Genomic DNA, 24,015 nt, shown 5'->3' on the forward strand with positions numbered 1-24,015 from the left:
TTGCCTTGGCAAACAGTGCTGGACCATTTATTTGTGTGGTTGGGGATCCACATTACATAGTGGCCCCTGCTCCACTGCAGCAGATGCCTTGTGAAAAGCTGGCAAGCCACGCGTATTCCAAGGACCACAGGTCACCTTGGCTAATACAAACTGCATATATACCACATGTATGCATATACATCTGTAAAACTGTTAACCATGTGTGTATACACACACAGAAATCTTCCAAAGATTTTGAAGCTAGATCTGTGGTTTTTGACTTTCTGGAGTTGACGATGCTGTATGTTTATTACTCTGTTATTGGAGGAGTGTGGGAGGATTTCCACGCTAGAGTATTGCCCCAGCAGCAGTGGCAGCAGGAACTGAGGCTGCTGCCAGCAGCGTCAGGCTGCATGTGCACATAGAAGGCTGCTCAGAAAGTGTTGTGTACCACTTTGTAGATGCTTGACAGCACTTGTGGCATGTGTGCCACTCTTTGGGAATCTCTGCTACAGATCTGGAAGAGGCGGTCTCTGAATCAGGATTTTACATTCACAGGGCATTGTCAGAAGTTAGGGAGAGGAGAACAATCAGGCATAATGTACCCACAAATCAGTTCAAGTCACTGTAAAGTGGTACAGTTGAACAGAGCTTTCAGAAGGACTTTGCTATTGCTTGCATCTTTAATGCATCTATCCAGAATGGGATGGATGCATGGGCCTGCCATGAATGTCTCCTGCATGGGCCAGTTTTTCTCCACTGACTGCAAAGAGAGCCTAGACAATTATCTTAGATGAGACATCTATATTTAGGTGTCTCAAATCAAGTGAGATTATTGGTACCCAAGATGCCTACATCTCCCTGAGGGGTTTTCAAAGACAGGCTGATGCTAAACTTTGACTGAATTGGACAAATGCTTTAGAAATCCCTCTAGATGCCTACCTCCACTGGCAGGCACTTAAATGCTTTCAAATCTGGTCTCCTAGATAATTCTGAAAATGTAGTCTTGTGTGAAGCTGAGGTTCCTACAAGCCAGATCTTCAGAGACTTGCAGGCATTCAAAGACACCAATAGGTATCTACTAAGCCACAGTGCACTTATAGGACTTCTGCATCTTCAAATGTCTCTAAAAACCTTAGTCTCAGGAACCTGAAAATACCAGAACAGGTTGAAATGCCTGCAAATTCAACACTTTTGGAAGAGAGATACAGGGAAGAGAGACTTTCCACCAATTTTCTGTCTTTTATTTTTGCTGCAGGCATACACCAGGTTGTTCTTCCAATGCTTTGAAAGGAACAGAAGCTGTTTATGTTCACGAGCACAATGTTCAGCCTGAGCCCTCTCTTTGCAGGACATATCAGGTTGGCCTAATAAGCAGGCTAACAACAACCATGCTGTTTCAATCTGCTCCAAGCACAACCAGAATAAGTTTATGTCTGCCTGAAAAACACTCTGTAGTTCCTGTAGTGGCCTGATTTGTGGTGTTAATCACTCACAGCTACCACTCAGGTAAAGCTGTAATGTGGCCCAGATCATCCTTCTGTGCCTCAGTTTCCTTATCCTGAACATGATGATAATGCATGCTTCAAGGTCTAGGGATGTATAGTGTCATACAAATATTGTTATTTATGGAGGTGATGAGAACGTGAGCTTTGTTTGGTACAAAGGTCTAGGAGTGCCTACTTGACATCAATTGAAAGAGACAGGTATTAACCTGTATGTTTGAAATACAGCGTGTTGTTATTGCTCTCAGATAAACAGAATTACCTCCTCTTAAAATCAAAGGTAATCTGTTTTACTTCAGTGAGATGTGGTGATGTCCACAGAGAACAAATCATTTTTGGCAAGTGGAGGAGGGATTTTCTTGGCAAGTTGGAAGAAGCATCAAAGGAAGAGAAGAGGGATGGGATGCAACACAACTGGTTTTAATCACACATAACAGTCAAGTTCCTCTGGACAGGCCTACTGTCTGATATGCCATTGTAAACGCTCTGGGGAGCCTGGATTAAGAGAATGGAAAAAACAAGTGAATGGTGTAAAGGTACTCAGGGCACTCAGTGGAATAACTGGCAAAGCTTTTGTCTGGTGGCATTATGCAGTTGATATATTGCTCCCATTAATGTAGTGCCCCGGTACCATGACTTTGATTTTTAATGGGTGTTTGGTTATCCAAGTCCATGCCTTTTTCTGGTTTTGACAGTCACAGCTCCTCAGATCACGCTGCACTTGTTTGACATTAACAATGAAGATGCTGAATTGGTTATAACAAGGATGCACTTTCATTCCCACTGTACAACCACCAAGGAGACGGGACACTCTCTTATTTCAAGCCAGTTCAGCTCTGAGGTGGTGTGAATTGCTCTGGAGGTGCCAGTTTCTTTTTCTTGCCTGTCAAAGAACCTAAAGTGTCTGCTCCCTAGACCAGGCACACTGCAAGCTGCCTGAATGGATGGGATATGTCTGGAGAAAAAGAGCTTGGGCAAATACTTCTTGACAGGACTGTTCCTCTTGAAATGACTGTTTCCTCTGGAAATTGCTGACTTGTTTCACTAAATTTGGGGGCAGGGAATGTGCTAATTTTATTAGCATATTCTGTAGGAAACTGATGTTTCACTTCAACTATTACAATACTGTATCATGTATTATATTATCATCTCACATAACACGTCAGTTTAGACTAGATTATATAAACATCCAAACAAGAAAGTCAAACTAAAAATATTTTATATGATCATTTCAGTATTTCTGAAACAAAGTATTTTAGAACATCCATTCAGCGGTATGTTTCAAAATGGTGGCTCTCTCTTCCAATTAGGAATGAAAGGACATTTGTAATGTCTGAGTTGCCTTCGGAACATGAACAGCTTGAGCTTTGATGGTTGCTGGAGCTGCACAGTTGGGATTGCTGTTCAGGCTGCTGTAATAATTGATTCCTTACATTTTGTTCGGGTTGCAGTAGCATTTGGGGGCTACTGTCAGGGCTTGAGGATCTCTTTTGCAAGGAACCTCACATTCATATAATAAAGATAATAAGTGGCCTTCAGTCACACAGAATAGAAGCACTGGACCTGATATGGGGAAACCAAGCATTACCAAGAGGTTTGGTAGTGACATGGCAGAAGTGGGCTTTACTGCACTTTGGCTAAGTGTTTACTTGAGTAGTGGTTGCCTGAGAGAAACATCTGATTGAAGGACTAATTGGGTATTTCACTAATTACCTGCTGGTGGTGAATGAGGGCTTGAGCTTGAAGCACCCTGAATGTTCTGTGAACCTTGGCTCAGCCAGGATCTTGATCTTGGATTAAATTTCTGGTAACGTCGGGATCGGGAACAAGTCTTAAATGAGAACCAAACAAATGGGACGATTCAAACTCGCAGTGCAGTCTGATGAGCTCAAGACTTCTTTAAATGCATGGTTTAAATAACCTGAAAGTTGAGGTAGAGCAACTTTGTGGATTATCCAGTCTTTGAACACCAAAGAGCAACTGATATATAGATGATTTCTAAGCAAGATCTTCTGTTTGAAATTTGTGATTCATTATTATATACTATGGTAAAGTCCAGAGAGCCCTGAACTTTTAAGCCAAGAATGGCCCTTACCCAAATTCATGAACATTTAAGGGTGGCCTACACTGGTTGACTGGGAGTTCTTGAATTAAAATATACCTTGGAAAAGGAAGAAACCAAAATATTATTCAGTCTGCAGCAATCATCTCATGCATTTAAGCCCCTGGAGGGCTTGTGTTTCTTTACTCTTGAGGTTCATTATGTCACCAGAAAAGCTTTAATATTTTACTGTGGAAGCAACATAGCCATGAAACATTAATTTCCAGGAATGTGGGAATCATGAAATATGCTTTTTTCTACTAAATTAAGATTTTACTTGTCTCTGTTCTCACACAGTTAAGGGAACCAATTTTCATTACATGTTTATGTATATGTATTCTGGAAATTCAAATAGGAAAGATGTACAAAATACAGGAAGAACATTTTTACCTTGAAAAATGTATTTCACTGATAACAATACCAGTCATTTATATTCTACCTTTCATCCTAAACCACTTTACATTCTATGTCCATCTTGGAACCATGTCTCTCATTACTGAACTGCACCCACTCTGGTGTGTAAGTGAACAGCTGATATATTCTGTCCTGTGAGATGTGGCAGCTGTTTAGATTTGTATAAAATTGTTTAATTCCCTATTTCCACAATGCTGTTCTCTCACCATTGTAGTGACCAACACCATTCAGATATGCCTGCTACAGACACGATTGTAATAGGATCTCCAGCAGTCCCCAAGTATTCTGCACCTTGGCAGATGTCTCTGGCTGGAAGAAAAAATGGTGAAGGACAAATTAATTTGTAACACATAAAGGCCTTTTAAATATTCTCCTGTTATATTCTCACCGTTATTGCTAACCAGTGTTACTAACTATAGGACTGATGCCTCTTTCCTGTAAAACAAATGGCTGGGTATCCTTCAGATATCTGCACATACTCATATGCATGCAAAGACCACACCAGCTTTTAGCAGCCTTGGCAGAATGAAAGCATTGTAGTGGCTTAAAGGTAATTTGAAGCACTTAGTTCTGGGGACAATTCCAGAATGTAAGTGTTCACCTAGGGTTTTTAACAATGTTATATACTAAATTTACATCCATTACCAGTTGGTTAGAATGGAAGAATTAGCCAAAACATTCCAGAAGCATCTGTGTCATGGGAACCATAGGTTTCTGGGTTATATGACACGCCAGAATATTCACCAAATCACCAGGTTTTCTTTCCTTAACGCTACAATTAGCGATGGCACATTAAGAGAACAATTATTCGGTAAGATTTGATGGCAGGAAGCCCTCTGCCATAAATTGGAAATTCTCAACATATGCAACCATATTGCTAGAGAAGATGAGTTATGCAATTAAAACCAAAACTGGAGATTTGTTATCAAAGGATGGCAAAGTGTACTAAAATCCAGCTGAGAGGTTCCCTGATCTCATTATCTTCAGGCTTCTATGTGAGTTAATCTAACACAGATGACAATATTTGACACAGACAATTGTGCCTACAGTCATGTGGAGGATGTTTAATAGAACCCCTTTCCATGAGAAGATGGAGGTTTGTCATCATAATGCAACTCTTCAAAAAGTCTGATAAGTTTTGCCAGAATTGCATTTCAGGGGAATAAAATGCGATAAAAATTCTAACAGAGTCAGAACAGTCCATTCTAACGTTATCATTAATTTCAAAAATTTTGAACAAGCCATATTTAATTTGCTTTTTTACTGCATGTAATAATATTTTAAGTGCAAATTATTTTAGAAGTTGAATTCAAAAGAAACATTTGATTTTGTCTGAATGAAAATTTTTTCTCAACTTGGAAAACTCTGTGGTTCTGTGGTTTTCCCTCATAAAGAATTTCAAAATTCTCCCTTCTCGTCCTCATTCAGAATGAAGCAGAATTTCAAATTCTGAATTTTTTTGCGAAATGAACTTCTGTCCTCCCACAGCACTTTCTGTGCCTATATGAAGAGGACAAGAATCTCAATGTGTAATTTCTGTGAGCCTTAAGGAGATGGTATGTGTGTATTTTCAAATCCAGGCTTATACAGCTGCTGTTTGAATATAAATCATAGATGCTTTTGGGTTACACTAACACCCTCTGCAGTTTAGTACAGTTGTTAATTAATACAATACTGTATTAGTTCTTCTTACAGTCTTACTATTAACACCCCATGAAATCCCATTAGCTCTGCATATGGTGCCAGACTTGTTCTGAATGTGGGAAAGAAAGAAGTTTACACTGGTATGAATAACAAAAAGAAGCTTTCAAGTGGTTTCCACTGTGAACATTTTGAAAAAATATTTTCCAGAATGTAATTTGTGGGGCAATCTTTTCACAAAATTTCAATGCAAACATGCATATATTTGTCATCTAAGTATTCCCCTGGAGTGCGAAAACCCTTATGCACCACTATTGTTCTATGGCAGAAACATCAGGAAGATAAAGTAGTTCCTAAAGATGGAAAATTAACCAGGTTGTCTTATTGTCCAAACTGACAGAAATGCAAAAAAATAAATAAACTGCATAGCTGATGCCAACAAATGGATAAAACTTTCCTTACATTTTTGGTTTAAATATTTTACAGTACAGATAGTGATGACAGTCAAAATTTGGGTTAGGTTTTCCAGAAGTTATTTGAATTTCCTGCTTCAGTGATCTGACAGATCCTTCTTAAATTCCAAGAAGATTTAAGTGCCATAGTAAAAACCAGGCTTATTTGTTAACACCTCATACAGAACACTCCAAAACGTATTACCCACTACAGAAACTTCAGACCTAATTATTTTATATTAGTTGAGTTTTGTCCAGTATTGACTCCTTAATGAAAGAGAGATCTTACAAGCAGCTGTTAGAAAGGCTTTTAAAAATGAAGAGAATGACAAAGCAGGCAGCATTTAGAAGTAGACTATTCCCTGGAGGATCTGGCTCAATTGTAATTCTCTCCTGATCCTTTAGGAGTTGCTGCCCTAGAGTTGTAGTTGTAGCAGTGCATGGTTAGGAGGATTCTTGTAGATGCTTTTCTCCTTCCCAGTCCTGTGGTTCATCCATAGTCCAGTCTCCGCAGTCTCACTATGCAATCAGGAATGGCCAGGGCCTTTCTGCATGGCCAACATCCAGACAGGGACGCACTGCTCAGGGAATCCCTCTTGCCTCTCCTCTCGTAGGATGGTGAGTCCGCTCATTTCAATCAGGCTGTGGAGGATGTTCAGGTCTCGTATCACGCTACTATCCAGACAATCCAGGATACAGCCCTCCCTGGCTACATTGTCCTTGAGAATGATAACGCCATTATCCCTCAAGCCATTCTGGCACCGGATGAGAAACTCCAGGAGATCTTTATCTGTCAGATATCCTACAGATGAAAAGATGGAAAATAGATCACTATTAACCATTCAAACAGACTCCTCCTGTACACATTAGAATGGTGCCTTGATCTGAGTCTCCACACCCTGTTTATTGCAGGAGAAGTTCTAGTCCTGCCAGATTTAATTATGAAATCTTGGGCAAATCAACGAGATCAACAGTTACAAACTCAAGTCAATATTTAGGATCCATATTAGTAGCAGCAACAGATGTGGACAGAAGTCAATGGGAATACTGCAGAAAATACTGGGTGCTGAAGGGTTCTTTAATCTGGTGGTTAAAGTCATAATAAGAATCAGTGGCAGGAAGCTGGAGCCAAACAAACTCATACTGGAAATAAGTGACAACTGTTTAACTGTGTAAGTAATTACCAATTGGAAACTACCAACAGAAGTGGTGTTTACCACCTCTTGAAGTCCTCGAATCAAGCGTGGTTGAATTTCTCAAGATATGTTTTAATTGAACACAAACTACTGGCTCAGTACAAGGGTAAAGGAATGAATATAACTGCTTGTGATATAGAGTAGGTCAAACTAGATAATCTAACAGTCCCTTCCGTCTTTTAATGCTACAGATCTCTATAACTTTGTGTAACATTATGTACCCATCAAAGGAGTTCTGGATCAAAGATCCAGTGAGGAATGCAAGACCTTCCAAACTGCTAAATAAATTCTTTATATTACCCCATACTGTCGTGATTTCTGCATATACCATATATATTTAAAAATAGTACTTTTTCAATACGTTCTTCAGATTGTGTTTTTTATCCTTCTCAAAGATCAATACTTCTGTTGAGATCAGTAGTGCAGGGCTCAGAGAAGAGCAAAATGAGAACTCTCACATGTGAAACATCTAAAATGAATTAACAAGGACAGGTGGTCAGAAACTGAATGAAAAACTTGAAAAAAGTAATCATTTGTATTTTCTAGTCAAAATATTTAGTTTTCTTGATGGAAGACTTAAACTTTTATAAATGGGAGTTGTCATTTCAAAACCACATTTTGACATAGTATGTCAGGTTTCTTTAACCGCCCCCCCAAAAAAAAGAAAAAGAAAAAAAGCCCCAAAGCCTAAAGCTGAATACCTTTCAAGTTGAAGGAAAATGGTAATTTCTATATTAAATGTAAACTTGCATTTTTATTTTTTTCATAAAATAACAGCCTGGGCTCATATACTTATGCATACATAAGACAAATCAAGATCACATCGGCAAGATTCATTGAAGCTTTTCAATACCTAATCTGTAACTTAACGTTCTCTTAACTTAGGTTTTAGCCTAGTTTCCTAAGAAAATTAGATCTTCACAGTGTTGCTTTCTACCAGACAGTCCTGCCCTTGCTCCACCAAAAAGCATCGAGCTTGTTGGCATATTTCAGCCAAATTCAAGATAGGGGTAGAAGTTTGATTAATGCTTAAGATCACTACATATTTCATTGAAATTGATGGAGAAAGGAGATTCAGATCTGTGTCTGTGCTAAAGAAAAGGCATACGCTCCCTTCGTTAGCAGCCACATAGCTGATCAGCACAGTGTCAGACAAGTCTTAGTTCATTCGGTCTCACATCATTGACTCAGATTTGCTCAAAAGATGAGGCAGGAGCTACATTTACTGCAATGACTGGTTATTCAAGAAAAGCAAAAATACAAAGGAAAATGATACTGTTCTGAAGCAATCTCTTGTACAGCTATAAAAACCTGTTCCAAGAAGCTCAGTTTCATTAATTTTTAAGACTATGTGTAGAGGACAAATAAGTGTTCCTGAATAAAACCATCTCCTGTGCTAACCTTTACCTTTATTTTTGCCTAGCAAGAAACCATCTCCAGGGTTTTGGAGAGAAGGAGTTGCTCAGGCCTCCTCTTGTGCTTTAGAATAATGACTTCTGCCAGCTGAAACTGCACCATGGACACCTAGGTTCACAGATTAGGAGAAAATCTTTCTGGAAGGACAGTTAGGCACTGCAGCAGGTTTTCTAGAAAAAATTAAGAACTTTTTTTTTTTTTGGTGAGGAACATAGCCCACATTATATGATGGTCTTAATGCTGGTCTGCTGGTCTGCTGGTCTTAATGCTGCAGGGCATTCACTGGGGTGGCTGCAGAAGAAGCAGATACTGCTTATATGAGGGGGTACTGTGGGGTATAGCTAGGTGAACCTGTTTGATAAGCATCAGTGCATGTATAAGACATGATCTGGTTTATAGGTATTGGTGATTTCACTACGGCTTTTTTCAATTGTTTCCTGAAATACCCCAAGTCTGGATAATCACCAGATTCAGAAATCCCTGCTCACAGGTGAGGCCAACCCCATGTATCTGTCTGCAGCACAGGCAACTAAGAAGGAGAATTCCTGCTCAAGAAAACCCATATATAAGGCCTGCTCCTCAGCTGCACCTTAGCATGCGGGCTACTCTCCAAGAACATGTACCTTCCTCCCAGACGTGACCTGAAGAAAACCAACTTGATTTGTACTCACTGTGCATATGGCTGGGGAGAACTCTCAGAAGTCTCTTGTGAGATTTTAGGAAGCAGTCCCAAAGATGTGAGAACCTCCTTTTACAGCTGCACCATTCTTTTAACATGAACTTTAGCAAAGGCTGTATAGTTCTCCAAGATGCTGGGCTGGATGAATCATGCTGAACTAACCTGAAACCCACTGAATCCAGATGACGTCATATCTTTGTGCGGCTGGAGTGAATTCCTGGAGGCTTTTGCAATAATACATCTCTACTCTGTCCTCCTTGCCCTGCAGGTAGTTCGGGACCTCAGCCAGGAAATTCTCCATCATATCCACCAGTTCCACACTCCTGAAAACTGGTAACAGGACATGCTTGCTGATACGACCTATCCCAGAACCGCAGTCCAGGGCGCGGTTGGTGCCAGCTTTCCCCACCCCCTGTGGGATACAAGAAAATAATTTGAAATCTGAAAAATACCACCTGAAAGATCATAGCAACTGTGTTACCCTCTATGGCCTTTAGTCCACCAAGCCTAGTGTCTTGTCTCCTTATTTGTGCAGGGCTGTTGCAAGACTGGTAAGAACCTGGGACAGTATCAATACAGCTTTGGGTACCTATGTGTGAGCCAAGCTGGCCTTGCTATGTTCCCAGGCTGCTGCTGATGGGACTTCCTCATTGCAGCCCTGCATTTGTGGCTGTACAGTAAGTTTTTGCTTGGTATAAGAAGAGACATAATCTTTCACAAGCTCCTAGCTTTCTCAGAAGATCCACTAGTCTTTGTAAAGTCCTTGCAACTTCATCTGTCAAATATGCATACCTCACAGCCAACTACGTGGCTAGATAAGCCTCATTCTGAGCCCTGTAAAGGCCTAACAAAAAAGTAAGCATACACCAAATACTGCATGCAAGAAGTAACTTCTGCAGCACAGAACTCCCAGGGTGCCCATGGACATCTCTGCAGATACACAGCATCCTCGGGATCAGAGTGCAGTTTTCAAAACAAGTTGTGTTTGAATGAAGATCTTTCATTCGAAGCTGAGTTGTAGGTAACTTATGACAACTCAAAAAGTTTGGACTGGAGTATATACAGAATCTCTTTTTTAGGCATAGAGACGAGGGATGATTAGTAGATTTTGCTTAACTGTTCTTTTTTTCTTCATAAATATCATCTCTGGACAGAGATCAGACATGAAAAAATGTGGCACAAAGGTTATGTCTATGAGAAAATAATGAGTCACTGTAAAAGGAGCTTTATAATGAAAGCTGTATTTCACCCCTAAAGCTTCCATTCTAGCTATAAAAAGGCTCTTAAGAGCCTGCTGCTATTCTGTAAAACAGAAATTTGAAGTCTGTACATGCACTGACTGTGGGATTGGAGCTCCCCTGGCCAAAGTTATCTGTTAAACAAATATGTTAAAAGCAAATGTAAACACCTGTTCCCTGTCCCCTGGAACTGAGTGTTGAAGTGAAAGCTATGGGCCAAAGTCCCTGCTGCAACTTCACTGCTCTTAAAGGAAATAAGCCCAGGAAGAGTCTTGCTCTTCCTGCTTATTGGAAGACCCCCTCTGTAATGACCAAGCATAAATCATGTAACTCACTGCTTTTTTGGCCTTGCTTCGGTGGGTAATTCAGTTGATTATTAAGGTCAAAGGACAGTACTGTCAATGACATGACTATGAATAGCCCGGCTGAGCATCTGGTTACATATAGTAACTGTAGAAAGAGCACAAGGACCTCAAAGGCTCTTGCCAGTCTCTAGGGCTGCTGGTCCCAATTTGTATACCTAGGAAGATTAATCTCCCGATGTGTGCAAGAGTCCACAAGCCTTCAAACCTATTGGACTCTGGAGACTACCTGTTTGTAGTTAGCCAGAAAATGTGAGCCATTCTTCATTCACAGGCTGCACTCAGGAGCATGTGGCTTTTACTGAGGACCAGACTAAGCTGTAACAGGGAGTTCATGGAAGGAGAAGGATCTGTGTCTTGGATCTTTACAAAGTGGATTTCCATATTGTTTGCTGGCAGATACATACAGGCCTACACTGATGTGATTAAGTAAAAATCTTTGAGAAAGCTGGTAAGAAAACCGGGATGATTTACCAAAACAACTAACAGAATTTGGCAAAAAGCTATGTAACTTCTTTGACATTTGTATTTCAGAGAACCTATAGTCACAGTACCTCACTTGAAACAGGGAATTCATCTCCCATGATGCGTCACAGCAAGGACCTCTGATGACACATCTCCACTTGCCATCGAGAAGAAGGAAAGGGAACAATCATGGGAGATGAAGCTTGATCCCACACTTTGCTGAAAGGGAGCAAGAGCATCAGGCAGTCAGTTGAGAAGCCCTGTGAAGCACCACGGCTCCGTTTGTAATGAAAATGTTGACATAATTCCATGTTCAGCTAATATATTTTCAGTTTGGAAGTGCTCAGAGCTTTGACAGGGTATTAACATTTTCTTTGGAAGGCAATCATTTTCCCAAAAGCCTAATTGAGTGAAAATCAGACTCCTTATTTAAAAAAATAGTATAAGTGAAAATTTTAAGTCAGAACAGGCTTCAAAATTTAAGATTGACTGCTACTCTGATTACCTGCTTCCCATTACTCAGAATCACTATCATTTAGTACACACACACACCCAAAAATTCTTCTGTAAAGCTAAATAGGGCACTCACAAATTTCCTTAGGGATAAAAGAGCTGTGGAATATGTTCCTGGTGCTACTTCAGGTCTTGGAAGGGCAGGTAGGCAGTGTAGATACGTAGGATAAAAAAGAAATCAGAGTTCAAGAAATAGATAAAAATCACAGTGGGTTTGTTTCTAAATTAAAAAAAAAAAACTAAAAATCAGGTTTTCAACAACATTTGTTTCATCCCCCTGATCAAACAGGAGAAAAATCACTTTTGAGAAGCTTTTTATTTAGCAAGTAACCAGTCAGGCAGGTGATCTGAGGACAAGAAAGGGAGAAAGGGCTTAGGGCAGAAAGGGACCTATAAAGTTAATATAATCTCTGTATTATTTCACACAGCTATAGCTCACAACTGTTCCTGAATTAATGGTTCCTTTGTTTTCTTTATTTCCTTTTTTACACATTACCTCCAGATTAAGCACTTGAAAACACAGTGTCTGTCAAGGCTTTAACTGGCATTAATACATTGCCATAAATATGCAGTGCTATAGCTCTGCTGATAACCCTTCAAGTATTACTGTACCTAAGACATCCTATAGCTTGTCTGTACAGCATTGTTGGCTCAAGTAATGTTGCTCTTGGTTTGAGTTCTGCTCACACACATACATAAAACCTCTTAACTTGAGCACAGTGGCACTTTTAACTCAGTTTGACTCACCTAGGAAGGAGACAGGCTAAAGTATAAGTGAAGTCCTTAGTCCTTTCTGTAATTCCTTCCATGTGCCCAGGCAAGATAAATTCTCCAATGGTAAAGAAATCCATAGCTCAGTTTACAGTGGTGCTAAGAATCACGCTAAGAAATGCCATACATGAAGGTATGCAACATTAGTCACGTAAGGGAAATGTCACTGTGTGGCATTTCCACACCAGCCAAACTAACTCAAGAGGGGTAATTTGAGTGGAACTGGGCAACTGTTTTTTAAGGAGCACTAGTTTTGCCAGAAAACAAAGTTTTGGAAGAATAAAACTCTCTGTGAAATTGATATTTCAAAGCTAGAGAATAGTTATAGCCAAAAAACATGGGAAAGAATGTTGAAAATGTCAAGATACTTCTTTTTCACGACTTTCAAGGAAAAAAAAAATAACTTGTCAACTTTTCATTTCGAAACAGCATTTTTCGTTTTGGAACTGACATATCTTGAAAACAAAGGTAAAAGTTTTTCAGAGGGTAAAACAATAAAAAAATTAAGTGAAATATGTTAAGTTGATCTGAAACTAATTTTACTATTTTCTGATTTTGTTAAAACTCCTCTTTAAAAAAGAAAGTATAATTTATATTAGGGTGAAGCAAATTGCTTTTTTCTATCTTGATCACCTTATTGGAAAAAAAAATTATTCATAGAGCCATAAACTTGGGAAGACATAACTCAAATTAGCTTTACAATAAAGTCACTACTACAGAAAGCCAGTAAATGTCTGTATCTGGTCGAATAGGATTCAAATTGCAGTAGTAAGAAAGGAAAATAAACCATAAGTAACATAATCAATTGACTATATCTCAAAAGAGGACAGGCTTTAACAAACCAGATCAGAACTAGCAAAACGTGCAGATTCCTTTCTGTTCCTTTTTTTTTTTTCTTGTTTGATCTTGGCCATTCAGAGTATCCTTTCTATCCCTGGCTAATAATAGGAGTAGGAACTCTGCTCTGGAGTATTTTGCATCTGTCATCACACCTGATGCATTGGGTATGATTTCTCTTTGGCATGCGAAACTCTGCTACAGACTGTACTTCTTTCCTTTTCGGGTCTTGGAGATAAGAAAGCGTAACAGTGTGATACAAACCTGCCGTTCAGGAAACTGAATCTATATGATGTCTAGGAAGCGTGAAATCTTTCCCTGAGTACGTGCTTATGCACCACTTGAATTCCACAAATGTCCTTAAAACAAGACTTAAGTAAAATTTAAGGAATATGCCTTGTGCTGGCTCTAGGCTTGTAAGTTGCATTTCATTTCTCCTGAAAATGCCATTTACCATCAGGTTCAGCTGCCTTGCTGAACTTCCTTTGTATTTTCTTATTTTGTGTTTGTAGAAAGCCTGATACAGAGAGGCTTTGAAATGTTGTGAAGCCTTTTTGCATTAGTATTAATACAAATGACTGTTAATAAAAAAATTGTAGCTGTTCATTTGTGTTTTGCTGGCTCACTGCCCCAAAAGCCTCCCTCTATCAGGTACAGCAAACTGCCATCAGTTGCCCTTCAGTGCTATACAGGATTTCTATCTGTTGTTAAGCCACACTCATTTTCCATCCCAATCCATTTAAACTGTGCCCTTTTTTATAGACAACATCTAATTAACCTATTTAGCTTTTTTCCCACAGTAGATCATTAAGACTAAAAAAAGGTCATCTGGCTATCCCAAATTTGTACATTTGAGCAGAAAATGAAAGATCTATGGTAGCATTATATAGAACTAGTAATTTTGTGAGCAGGAGAACTTACGAAATTTGGTTTCCTGTAGGTTTGTGGATTCTTTAGCATCTAATACTGTTGTTAAGCTAATTTAGTGGGCTTCTCCCCTGGGAAGAGGGAAGGGCAGTCAGAAAACCATCAGGCCACACTTTTAAAGATTTGCAGATTCCCAAAGACCCATTTAGGCATCAACAGGATTTTCAGAAACCTAAGTGCCAAAGTGATATTGCTATTGTAGGTGCTTTTAAAATCCTACTTGGCATCTCTTTGCATCTCAAGTCAAAGCAGACCTTTGAAGATGTTTACAGACCTTTAGAAATCTGCCTGCAAAGGTCCCTAGTGACACTGGAATGTTCAAGAAAAAAATATTTTTCCTAGTGGGTAACTTATTCTATATACTCCTAGTGGTTGGGGGAGGGGAGGTGTGGGGAGGGCTGGGTTTTGTTGCAGTGTTCTCAGAAATATCTATAAATAGGCAAAACAGAAACTTGGTATTTAGTCTCAGCTACTTTCCCAAATGGACTTGCAGGAATTTGCACAAATCTCCCACTGAAGCCAGCAAGGATTTTATCATGAAAGGTCCCAGTCCTGCACCGAGAATTAATCTCTCACCCAAACACAGCTATAGGAACTCCTTGCACAATACTCTTTGAAGCTCTGAAGCATAAGAAAAGGATGCAAAACAGGTAAACAATGACATATGGCCAGGCAAATGTGTATTCATGATGATGCATGACCTGGCAGAATACATTACTAGACCCAATGACAGTCAGTTATGACCTATGACTGCACATCAAATATAACATATGGTGCCATTTAAAATATATGTGACCGGGCACAGTGCATGTCATTTATGACACATCACCACTGTTTCTTGCAGACGATGGGATTAAATGACTCACCCCAACAAACTTCCTGAGAAACTCCCTGGAGGATTCAATGTCTGTATTGGAGAGCTCAATGTAGTCTCCCATCATGCCCTCTTCTGTGGCTGGCACCTCCCGGTAGAAGTGTTTGGCCCTGGCGTAGAACTGCATCTCCCCATTGATAACTTGACTTGTCAAAGCATAAAGTTTCACTGCAAGCAGATAAACCACTATTTTATTGTTAATGACAGATATTTCTGGTTTAGTTTATTGCTCTGGAGACATGATGGCCAAGATCTATAAACTTAAGTTGGGCCTTCAAATCACCAAACCTCTGTTTCTAAAGCAAAGGTGGAAGGAAAGGTGTTGGATTCAATCCTGCAAGACCCTGAAGGGACACAGCCCCCCTCGGGCAAATTCAGTGCCTCCCAGGCTCAGACATCATTTTTGTCATCACACTATGTTTTCATGGCAGTGAACTATCATTTCAAGTTTGAAGTGAACATGCGTGCCAAAGAGAGCAAGGGGTTTGATTTGCTCCCAGAAAAGCTGTGGGTGGCATGTATTGCTATGCAGGGTCATCATTTCCGCTATCACAAACCTAACTGTTCTGCAGATTTCCATATATGCTTTCTACCCATTGACAGCTGCACGGAGAGTGCACCAAGAAGAGAGTGGATGAATGAGGCACTTGCTCTGGTTTATTTTTAGCGATACTGTACAGTCTGTGGCACTGCAAGTAAGCTAAACCAAAAAGCACATGGTAGTCTCAGGCCTAAATGAGTGTACAGGGCTGGGGGTGGGGAGACAATTTAGAAGAAACAGTCCTAAACTTTCATGTGTCACAGATCAAGGAGTGAGATAATCAGTGGGTGATATACTGGAAAGTTTCTGTCTGCCAGAGGCTTGGATATTTCTTTTCATTGCTTGGCTATTTTGCTGGTAATATACAGCAATCATAAGTTTGAAGCTATTTTATTAAAACCTGTGAGCTTTGCTGGGTAAAGGGCTATTTTCCTCTATTCTTTAAAAAACTGAGGTCTATCCTCTGCACATCCTGGGTTTTTCTATACTTGATGTGCATCGGCATATCAAAAGTAGTTATGTATTGCAGCTCAAAAGTTTGGATTGAGGCAGGCCATAAACAGTTTGCTTGGAAAACAGCATCTCATACTATCTCATGCACACATACAGATGTCCAGCCATTTTCCTGTGTGTACGACACACAGCTATTCCCAGACAGACCTTCCAACGAAAACACAACTGCAAGCCCATCTAAGAAAGTAAGCAATAAGGAGGGATGGAGTCACACTGGGAACAAGTCTTTGCGAGCACCACCTTGCAGTGTGAGACCAGCTCTGCTGCAGATTCCCAGCGTGCTTGAGGAACTGGAAATGATCCAGCAGCAAACACCTTTTGGGTTAACAACAACAGAAGGGGAGAGCTCCCTGCCGGCTGTGTACACAGAAGGACCAGGGAGCAGTGCTTTGTCACTGCATCTTTAATCTTCCACGGGAGCACTGCTGGCCGCTGCTGGGAAGGGTCTGAACAGGCCATGCCTTGCTTATGCTGGCTGGGGAACAGGAATTATGCCCTCCACACAGAGGATGAGAGCTAGGCCAGAGGCCCTGAATATAAGCCTGGAATGTATTTATTGAGGGCAAGCAAGCTCAGCAGGGAATGATAAGTGTGTGCCTGCCCATCCTCAGCAGGAGAATGACATTTTGGAGGCAAATGAGGGAGGGACAAAGGAAGTAGGATGGGGAATAATTACCACCAAGGACCACTCGGAACAGAATAGTGCTATTGGGTTACACATAAGCAGCATGCCCCACATATCCTTCATCCAACAAAAGCAGCATTACCAGCCCCTCCTGTCATCACCTGCTTAAGTCAACTGCTGAACGGATACTATTAAAGCTTTAATCCATTACACATTTATGTTATGCCTGAGAAATTTATACCACAAGAAGCACGGAGCCCAGCAAGGGTCAAACCTGGGAGTTTTACACACTCCACTCATTATATTCACATACTCAGAAGAAACCATTTAGCTGAAGAAATTAATACGAAGGGGGCAGCAGCCAATCCCCAGCACAACTTGGCAAGGGTGGCTCCCAGAGCCTGGTAAAAAGACTCCATTGGTGGCTGTGATTCCTCCAGTAAACAATCTCCATCTTCCCCCAAGAGTGGCACCATCTTGTTCTCTCTGTCTCTTTTTTCTCCATTTCAGATGCCAGCCTCTCTGGTGAACAGAACTGAATCCCTGCATGTTGGCTTTGCCATCTCCGTATAAGAGTCCAGTGATGATTTCTAGGGCTTGTTTAATGGACCTATCAAGGAACAGTGATTTATCCTGTTCTGCTAGATCGAAGCAAAAGGCATTTATAGGCTGTCTGCACACTAGCACAGGGTGTTGCAGGCAGCTGGCAGCATGAACAACAAATATTCAGAGTCCTTCTACTCAAAACATGAGCCTGACCTGAGGCAACACATGGGGGTGATATGCTGTTCAGGATATCAGATCTGTAGTGTGTGCTCTCAGATTTCTCACTCAGAACCAGTATTAGGCTCACAGAATGCCTGCTGGGACTTGCATACATACACCAGCTGACTGGGCTTCTCCCAGGCCAGCTGTGGCCCCAGTGCCCTGCGTTACGTGCTGGCATCCGAAACCAGCTCTGGTCTCAGCATCCATAGGGTTTTCTCTACCCATCAAGCTTTGCAAAGATCTTTTTATGCAAGTCCCCCACCTGAGGGCATGCAAGGACACTGGCTAATGTAAAGGGTGGCAGTGTACCCAAAGTCTTCTCCTGCGGACCCCCAGAGTCTCACTCATGCAGTGTGCAATCTATACAGATGATTTCCACCTCTTGCTCCCTCAGTGTTACTCCTCCCTCCCATGAATTTGCAACACTGCCAGCTCTCCTGATCCACAACCCAATTTTCCAGACACAGCCAATCAACCTCACCTCTGATCTGCCTCGCAGCTGTGCCTGGCATGCAGGCTCCAGCAGCAGGACCAGAGGGAGAGGAAGGTTTGCCAGCTTGCAGGAATCTACCCCAAAAGAGAAGTGTGAGGAGGCACACATGTCCTTGGTGGCAGTTAGTGTTGCAGCTCTGCTCCAGTGTGCCTCCCCCTCATCACAGACTTGTCTAGCCAGAGGCATCTCCCTTTCCATGACCCATGTGGGACTATCATCTCGTGCATCAGGAAATGAAATATTTGTGAGGTCTGTTACAGACACACAGCCTGATTTCAATGAACTTTGTAAAGTAGGGCATAGGCAGCATGATGGGGGCTGCAAGTCTTTCAGAGATTGGGGGTGGGGGAGCAGCTGTCTTTCACAGACAAGGTTTTCAGTGTTAAGGCAGGTGACTTGCAAGGTTTAAGCTTAGAAATGTGTTTCTAGTAAAGTAAGAAGAAACTTTTTTTGTGGCAAACTTGGTCTCTCAGCTGAATCTGCTGGCAAGTCCCCCAAGTGGAGATGGCTAAAACAAACCCACTGCAAAAGCAGGCTGAAAACAGGAACTGGCTCGCTAAAGGTCACTCCACAGTCGTGAGACGTTAATAATTTTCAGCCACTGCAAACACAGTCTGGATGCAGAGTGGTGACCTACAGCTGAATGCCAACCCCTGGACTAGACAGAGAGCATCTACCTAAGCCCTTTTGCTGTGCAAAGTCCAAAACATTATCTCTAACATTTTCTATTGGATCAGTTCAAAATTTTGTTTCCCAGTGCATCTGATCTAAATCTCTAGAGAAATGGACCACTTAATACGTAAGACTGGGTGCAATCCCAGCCTGCAGTAGACTGTCTTACAGTTCTTGGTTGCAGGGTTTACTCAGCTAAATTTCCCTGGCAGAAGTAAATGTTGCAAGTAATTTTTTTGAAGTTTTTATTTGTGAACATTATTTTGTGGCTCCAACTGCTTTCTGCAAGACATTGAACTAATTCCATTTTGGCTGAGTATTCCCTTTTAAATGCAACATCTGCTTTGTGCATCAGTTGAAAAATAGTTATCTGGGAGCAGGGGTAGAATTCACCTCTCTACTGTGGTCCGAGAACCATTTAAATTCTATTTTATAGAGGATGAACATCAGCCCACCCCCAAAGCAGATTTTACTTACAGACACGTGCCTCACACACGGGAGTATTTGTCTCTATGGACCGATCATCTGAGTTTTCCACTGCAGATCTCACCCCACTGGCACAGAGTCCCACAGCCCATGTAAACACATGCATAATTTCCAGCATCTGAATAGCTCCATTAAAGTCCACTGGGCTTAAGGGCATTCACACACATTTAAGTACATTGTTGGATCAGGGCCTAAAGTTACTCATGTCTTTTATTTATAAATGTTACCCTGGTCTGTAAAAGTGACATGTTTCTCTTAACAGGCTGTGATACCAGATATGCTCAGCTCATAGGTAAACATGCCTAAGTGCTCTACCACTGAACCTAGCAATGGAGTGGGGGGAGTGTGGAGTTAGCATAGCTTGAAGCAAACTTTCTACCTTGCTGACGCTGGGCTGCACTGCAAGCTTCAATGTGAGGCTTGATTTCAGTGTCATTATTCATGCTTAGGGTTAAGCACACGCTTAACTACCCTGCTAGGTCACAGTCTTAGTGTTGCTTTAGTCGTTTAATACTGTTTACACAGAGATATCTGGATCTAGTCTTGAAGCCTGAGAAGTTCAGTTAATTTCTGCTCAGTTCCACTCTGAGCTGAACTGGAAAATGTCATTCTGCAGAGATGTTCAGACCCGCCACATTCTGTCCTCTCCATCACAGAGCGTGCTGGATCACAGGATAATCCAGGTTGGAAGGGACCTAAGGAGGTCTCTAGTCCAAAATTCCACTCAAAGCAGGGACAGACATCAGGTCATATGAGGCTCATTGGGACTTTATTCAGTCAGGTTTTGAAAGCCTCCAGTGATGGAGAATTGTACGACCTCCCTGGGCAACCTGTTCCAATGCCTTACTGTCCTCATGGGGAGAGTTCTTCCTTATAGCCAGTCTGAACTTCTTTTGTTTCCATTTACGGCCACTGTTTCTTGTCCTGCTGCCTCACACCACTGTGCAGAGCTCAGCTCCATCTTCTTCATGATCTTCTGGTAGGTACTGGAAGGCTGATATTTGGACTCCCTGAAGCTGTCTCTTTTGGCTGAATATGGCCCATTCCCTTAGTCTCTCTTCACAGGGCATGTGCTCCAGTTCCCTCACCACCTTGGAGGTCATCCAACTCACTCCAGGTCATTTCCTGCATTGGGAGTTCAAGACTCCACACATATGGTCTAATGGCTGCTGAATAAAAGGGGATAATAACTTCCCTTGATCAACTAGCTATGCTTTTGTTAATACAGCCCAGGATACTGCTAGCCTTCTTTTCTGCCAGGACACACTGCTGGTTCATGTTCAGTTGCTGTCTACCAAAATCCTGTCAGCAGGGCTGCTCCCCGGCTAGCCACTGCCCAGCCCGTGTTGTTGTTGCCAAAGGTTCTTCCTTTCCAGGTACACAACTTGGCATTTGCCTTTGAATTTCAGTGAATTTGAATTTCACTAGGTTCCCACTGCCTCCTTCCTCCTGCCTATTTAGGTGCCTCTGGATGGCAGTCCTGACCTAGAACTTGTGGACAAGTCCTGCCAGTTGGCCACAATCTGCAAATGTGATGAGGAAGCAGTCCTTCACCTCCTCCAGTTTATTGATAAAGCTGTTAAACAGGATAGGTCCCAGGACGGGCCCTTGCAGTACTCCACCAACCTTCAGATTTGACCATGACTTTCTCAGCCAAATCACCCAACCACTTTTTACTCATCTGATTGTCCACCCATCCAGACCATGACATCCTAGCATGCTGTGAAGTTTCTTGGATGTGTACTCACAGTGCACGAGCTAATCCACAGTACCTGTCCTTATGCACACTTTTACTTCATGACAATAACCATGGAGTAACAGACATACTGCATGTTCACATGAGGGCTGGACTCACAGTACCTTTTTCCATGGAGTCTAACTAATTTGGATAGGCTGGCAATAAGCTTGTAAGCTCTTTAGTAAAGTTTTAATGATTCAGGTCATGAAAAGGCTGGCAGAGGGGATCTTTAGTCTGATAGGAACATTTTACAAACCTTGTTGGCTGGGAATAGAAATTCAAATAAAATTCAGACAAGAAATAAAATATAGTTTTACAAGAGTGAAGCAATTAGACCTGGAAACAGCTTAATGATGGACTGATGGATTCTCAGCCAGTTGCAGCCCTTAAACCAAGGTATTTTTTGTCTTCATAAATATATACTGTGACCCAGTCATAAGTTACAAGCATGATGCAGGAACTTTCACATGAAATTCTAAGCTAGATGTTCATAATGGTACCTTCTAGCCTTAAAATGATCTATTAGTACTTACACTAACAGTTAACACTGTAGGAAATCCTGCTCAGTTTCTAGTATGTTGTGTTTATTTTCAAAACAAATGAAAGAATAACATTTTCATAGACTTCTTGATATTCCATTGACCTATAATTGACTTTCCTTGCTTTCCATCCTTCCTTCCTTTCCATCATTCACAGCTACCTACCACTAGGGATAGGAGTATTTATCTTCCATGTTCCATTTTAAATAGCTACAGATATTGCTGCATTTGAAAAGCCACATCAAAATACTAAGATAATACAGAAAAGCTTTTTCTCTTTACAGGACTCATGAATTCTACCATCTTGAGCAGAGTTCACACTGGGGTCTGTATAGTTTCACACAATCAGGTAAGATAATCCACTTTCCTAAATGGATCATTCAATTAGGAAGGAGCCCTCAAGAATTCACTGTGAAGAGTAATTTAACAGGTTGCACAGACACATCCTTTCCATCTTATATTCCTACAGTTCTAACATTGAGTGGAGGCTGAATAATTCTGCTTTAAAAGTGACATGATAACGTAATACAGGCTCAAGTCAAATCTACTTTTTAGCTATATTGTCCTGGGGAAATCTTGTTTCTTATTCAGGGGCAAATTTTCATAAGAAATAAACATTCGTTTTCTGCATCTACAAAAAAAGTCTTTGCATCCTGTACCATAGGCTTTCACTGAAATTTGGCTATAAACAAACATTTTGGAAGCATTTTCCTCCCAGATAACAAACAGTAGGTTAGACAGCCTGCTGCAGAGATCAGGATTACAAAAACTCTTAACAAAAAATTTAAAAATCATTACCTTTCAAGCACTTGTCCAAAACAATACAAATGACAAGGCTAAGGACACACTGAATGACAACAAAACAGGTATCAGGCAACAGAAAGTAAGGCCTGTCAGCTCTGCTAGTTTTGCATTTGTCCTTCCAAGTTCCAAACAGGTCAATGCATGTTTTACTTAAACAGTGACAAAAAAAGGAACCATCAGCCAGAAATCAAACTTTCTTTCACTCTTGTGGTCTTTCCCTTGCCCGCCCCTAACAATCTGTGGAGTATTGAGGTAAAACAACAGGGTACTGAATTAGAGGGAGCTGAGAAAGAGAGTACCAAATGGTTTAGCTAGCACTGTAAGTCTCTCTAGCCAGGCTTCTCAAAACTACTACTTATTGTCATTAAAGTGTCTGCACTCTGCCATCTATAACATGATATGCCTTTCCAGAGCATGGTCACACACGCACACAGACGCTCCTGCCCACCAGCTACTCACCCAGGGGAAGCTTTTCCAGCAGATAAAGATAACTCTGAAAGAAGTCATTTCGGATCGCCTTATGCAAGACGAAGGACATACTGTGCCGACAGAGTTCTTCGTCTGTCTTGTGCCAGCGCGACTTAAAGGCCAAATGTGCTGCTTTATACGCCATGATGAAGATGAGACGTTTTTTGCAAGGGTGGACAGTTGCTGTGGCTGGTGCTCTCTGGAGGACCTGTCCTTCTGAAGAGGCAGAGGCAGCGTCATTTAAATTGTGGCAATGTGCTGTCATTCTATATTGGGGTGTGTGTCTAGAGCAGCGCAGAGGGTGGAGGCGGGCGAGAGGGGAGTGAGAAATGCTGGCTGTTGGCACTGGCTCAGAGTAATCTCTGGAGTGTCGCCCTCTGAAATGAGCAGGTGCTGGAAAGTGATAAAAAACTCAACCAGGAAATTGCTTAGCCAGGGTAAAAGTATATCTACTCCAAAAAAGAGTGGCTTTAATTCAATTACACTTTTCCTAATCTATTCAGCCTTCACTTCAAAGGAACTCAGATATTATCCAGGATCTCCCTCTTCTATATCTCACAAGGTGACTTTGTTTCTCTGTCTCTCCTGAGCTATTTGTTTTTCAGTCCGAGGCACCCAAGAGGAAGGCCAGAAGACAGAACATGGACATGCCTCTACACAAACTGTGTGTCCTAATAAACTGTGATTATAGGAAACAAAGAGAAAGCAAAAGATTCAACTTCATGCTTTGCCACTGTGTATGGCAGGGCAAGCCACTCTCTGTGCACTACAATCTGCTCTGGTTCATTTAATCTGTTTAAATGATACAGACTATCTCATCAGCAGGGGCCAGCTGGAAGAAATTGCTGTCTGGGAACACAGGAATGGTATAGCCAGGGAAGGGTAAGAGCTTTTTGCTTTAGGTAAAATAATACACAGAAGAACAAAAGGAGACAAACTGCCCATTAACAAACTTAGACAAATACATTGGCTGGAAAAGAGAAGGAGGTTCAGACCAC

At 41.3% G+C, this 24,015-nt stretch overlaps 1 protein-coding gene across 15 annotated transcripts in view; it reads right to left on the bottom strand.

The window, feature by feature from the left end:
* The window catches only part of NTMT2 (N-terminal Xaa-Pro-Lys N-methyltransferase 2), a 70,475-nt gene that overhangs the window by 26,763 nt on the left and 19,697 nt on the right, over positions 1–24,015 (bottom strand). For 5 of the 15 annotated variants that reach the window (XR_012043553.1, XR_012043554.1, XR_012043555.1 and 2 more), the window contains exons 1-5: positions 23,009–23,448; positions 15,363–15,538; positions 9,546–9,795; positions 4,206–6,894; positions 3,198–3,405 (exon numbers count right to left, since the gene is read on the bottom strand). Coding sequence is in view for 8 of the 15 variants with exons in the window: in XM_072868711.1 (XP_072724812.1) it covers positions 6,620–6,894; positions 9,546–9,795; positions 15,363–15,538; positions 23,009–23,282 (975 nt within the window). In the remaining 7 variants the exon portion in view is untranslated. Of the gene's footprint in view, positions 1–3,197; positions 3,406–3,435; positions 6,895–9,545; positions 9,796–11,537; positions 11,668–15,362; positions 15,539–23,008; positions 23,449–24,015 lie in introns of those variants that run through there. The other 10 variants (XM_072868713.1, XM_072868715.1, XR_012043552.1 and 7 more) reach the window with 9 other exon arrangements.

The sequence above is a fragment of the Ciconia boyciana genome, chromosome 7 (assembly GCF_034638445.1).
Source record: "Ciconia boyciana chromosome 7, ASM3463844v1, whole genome shotgun sequence".
Taxonomy (NCBI): domain Eukaryota; kingdom Metazoa; phylum Chordata; class Aves; order Ciconiiformes; family Ciconiidae; genus Ciconia; species Ciconia boyciana.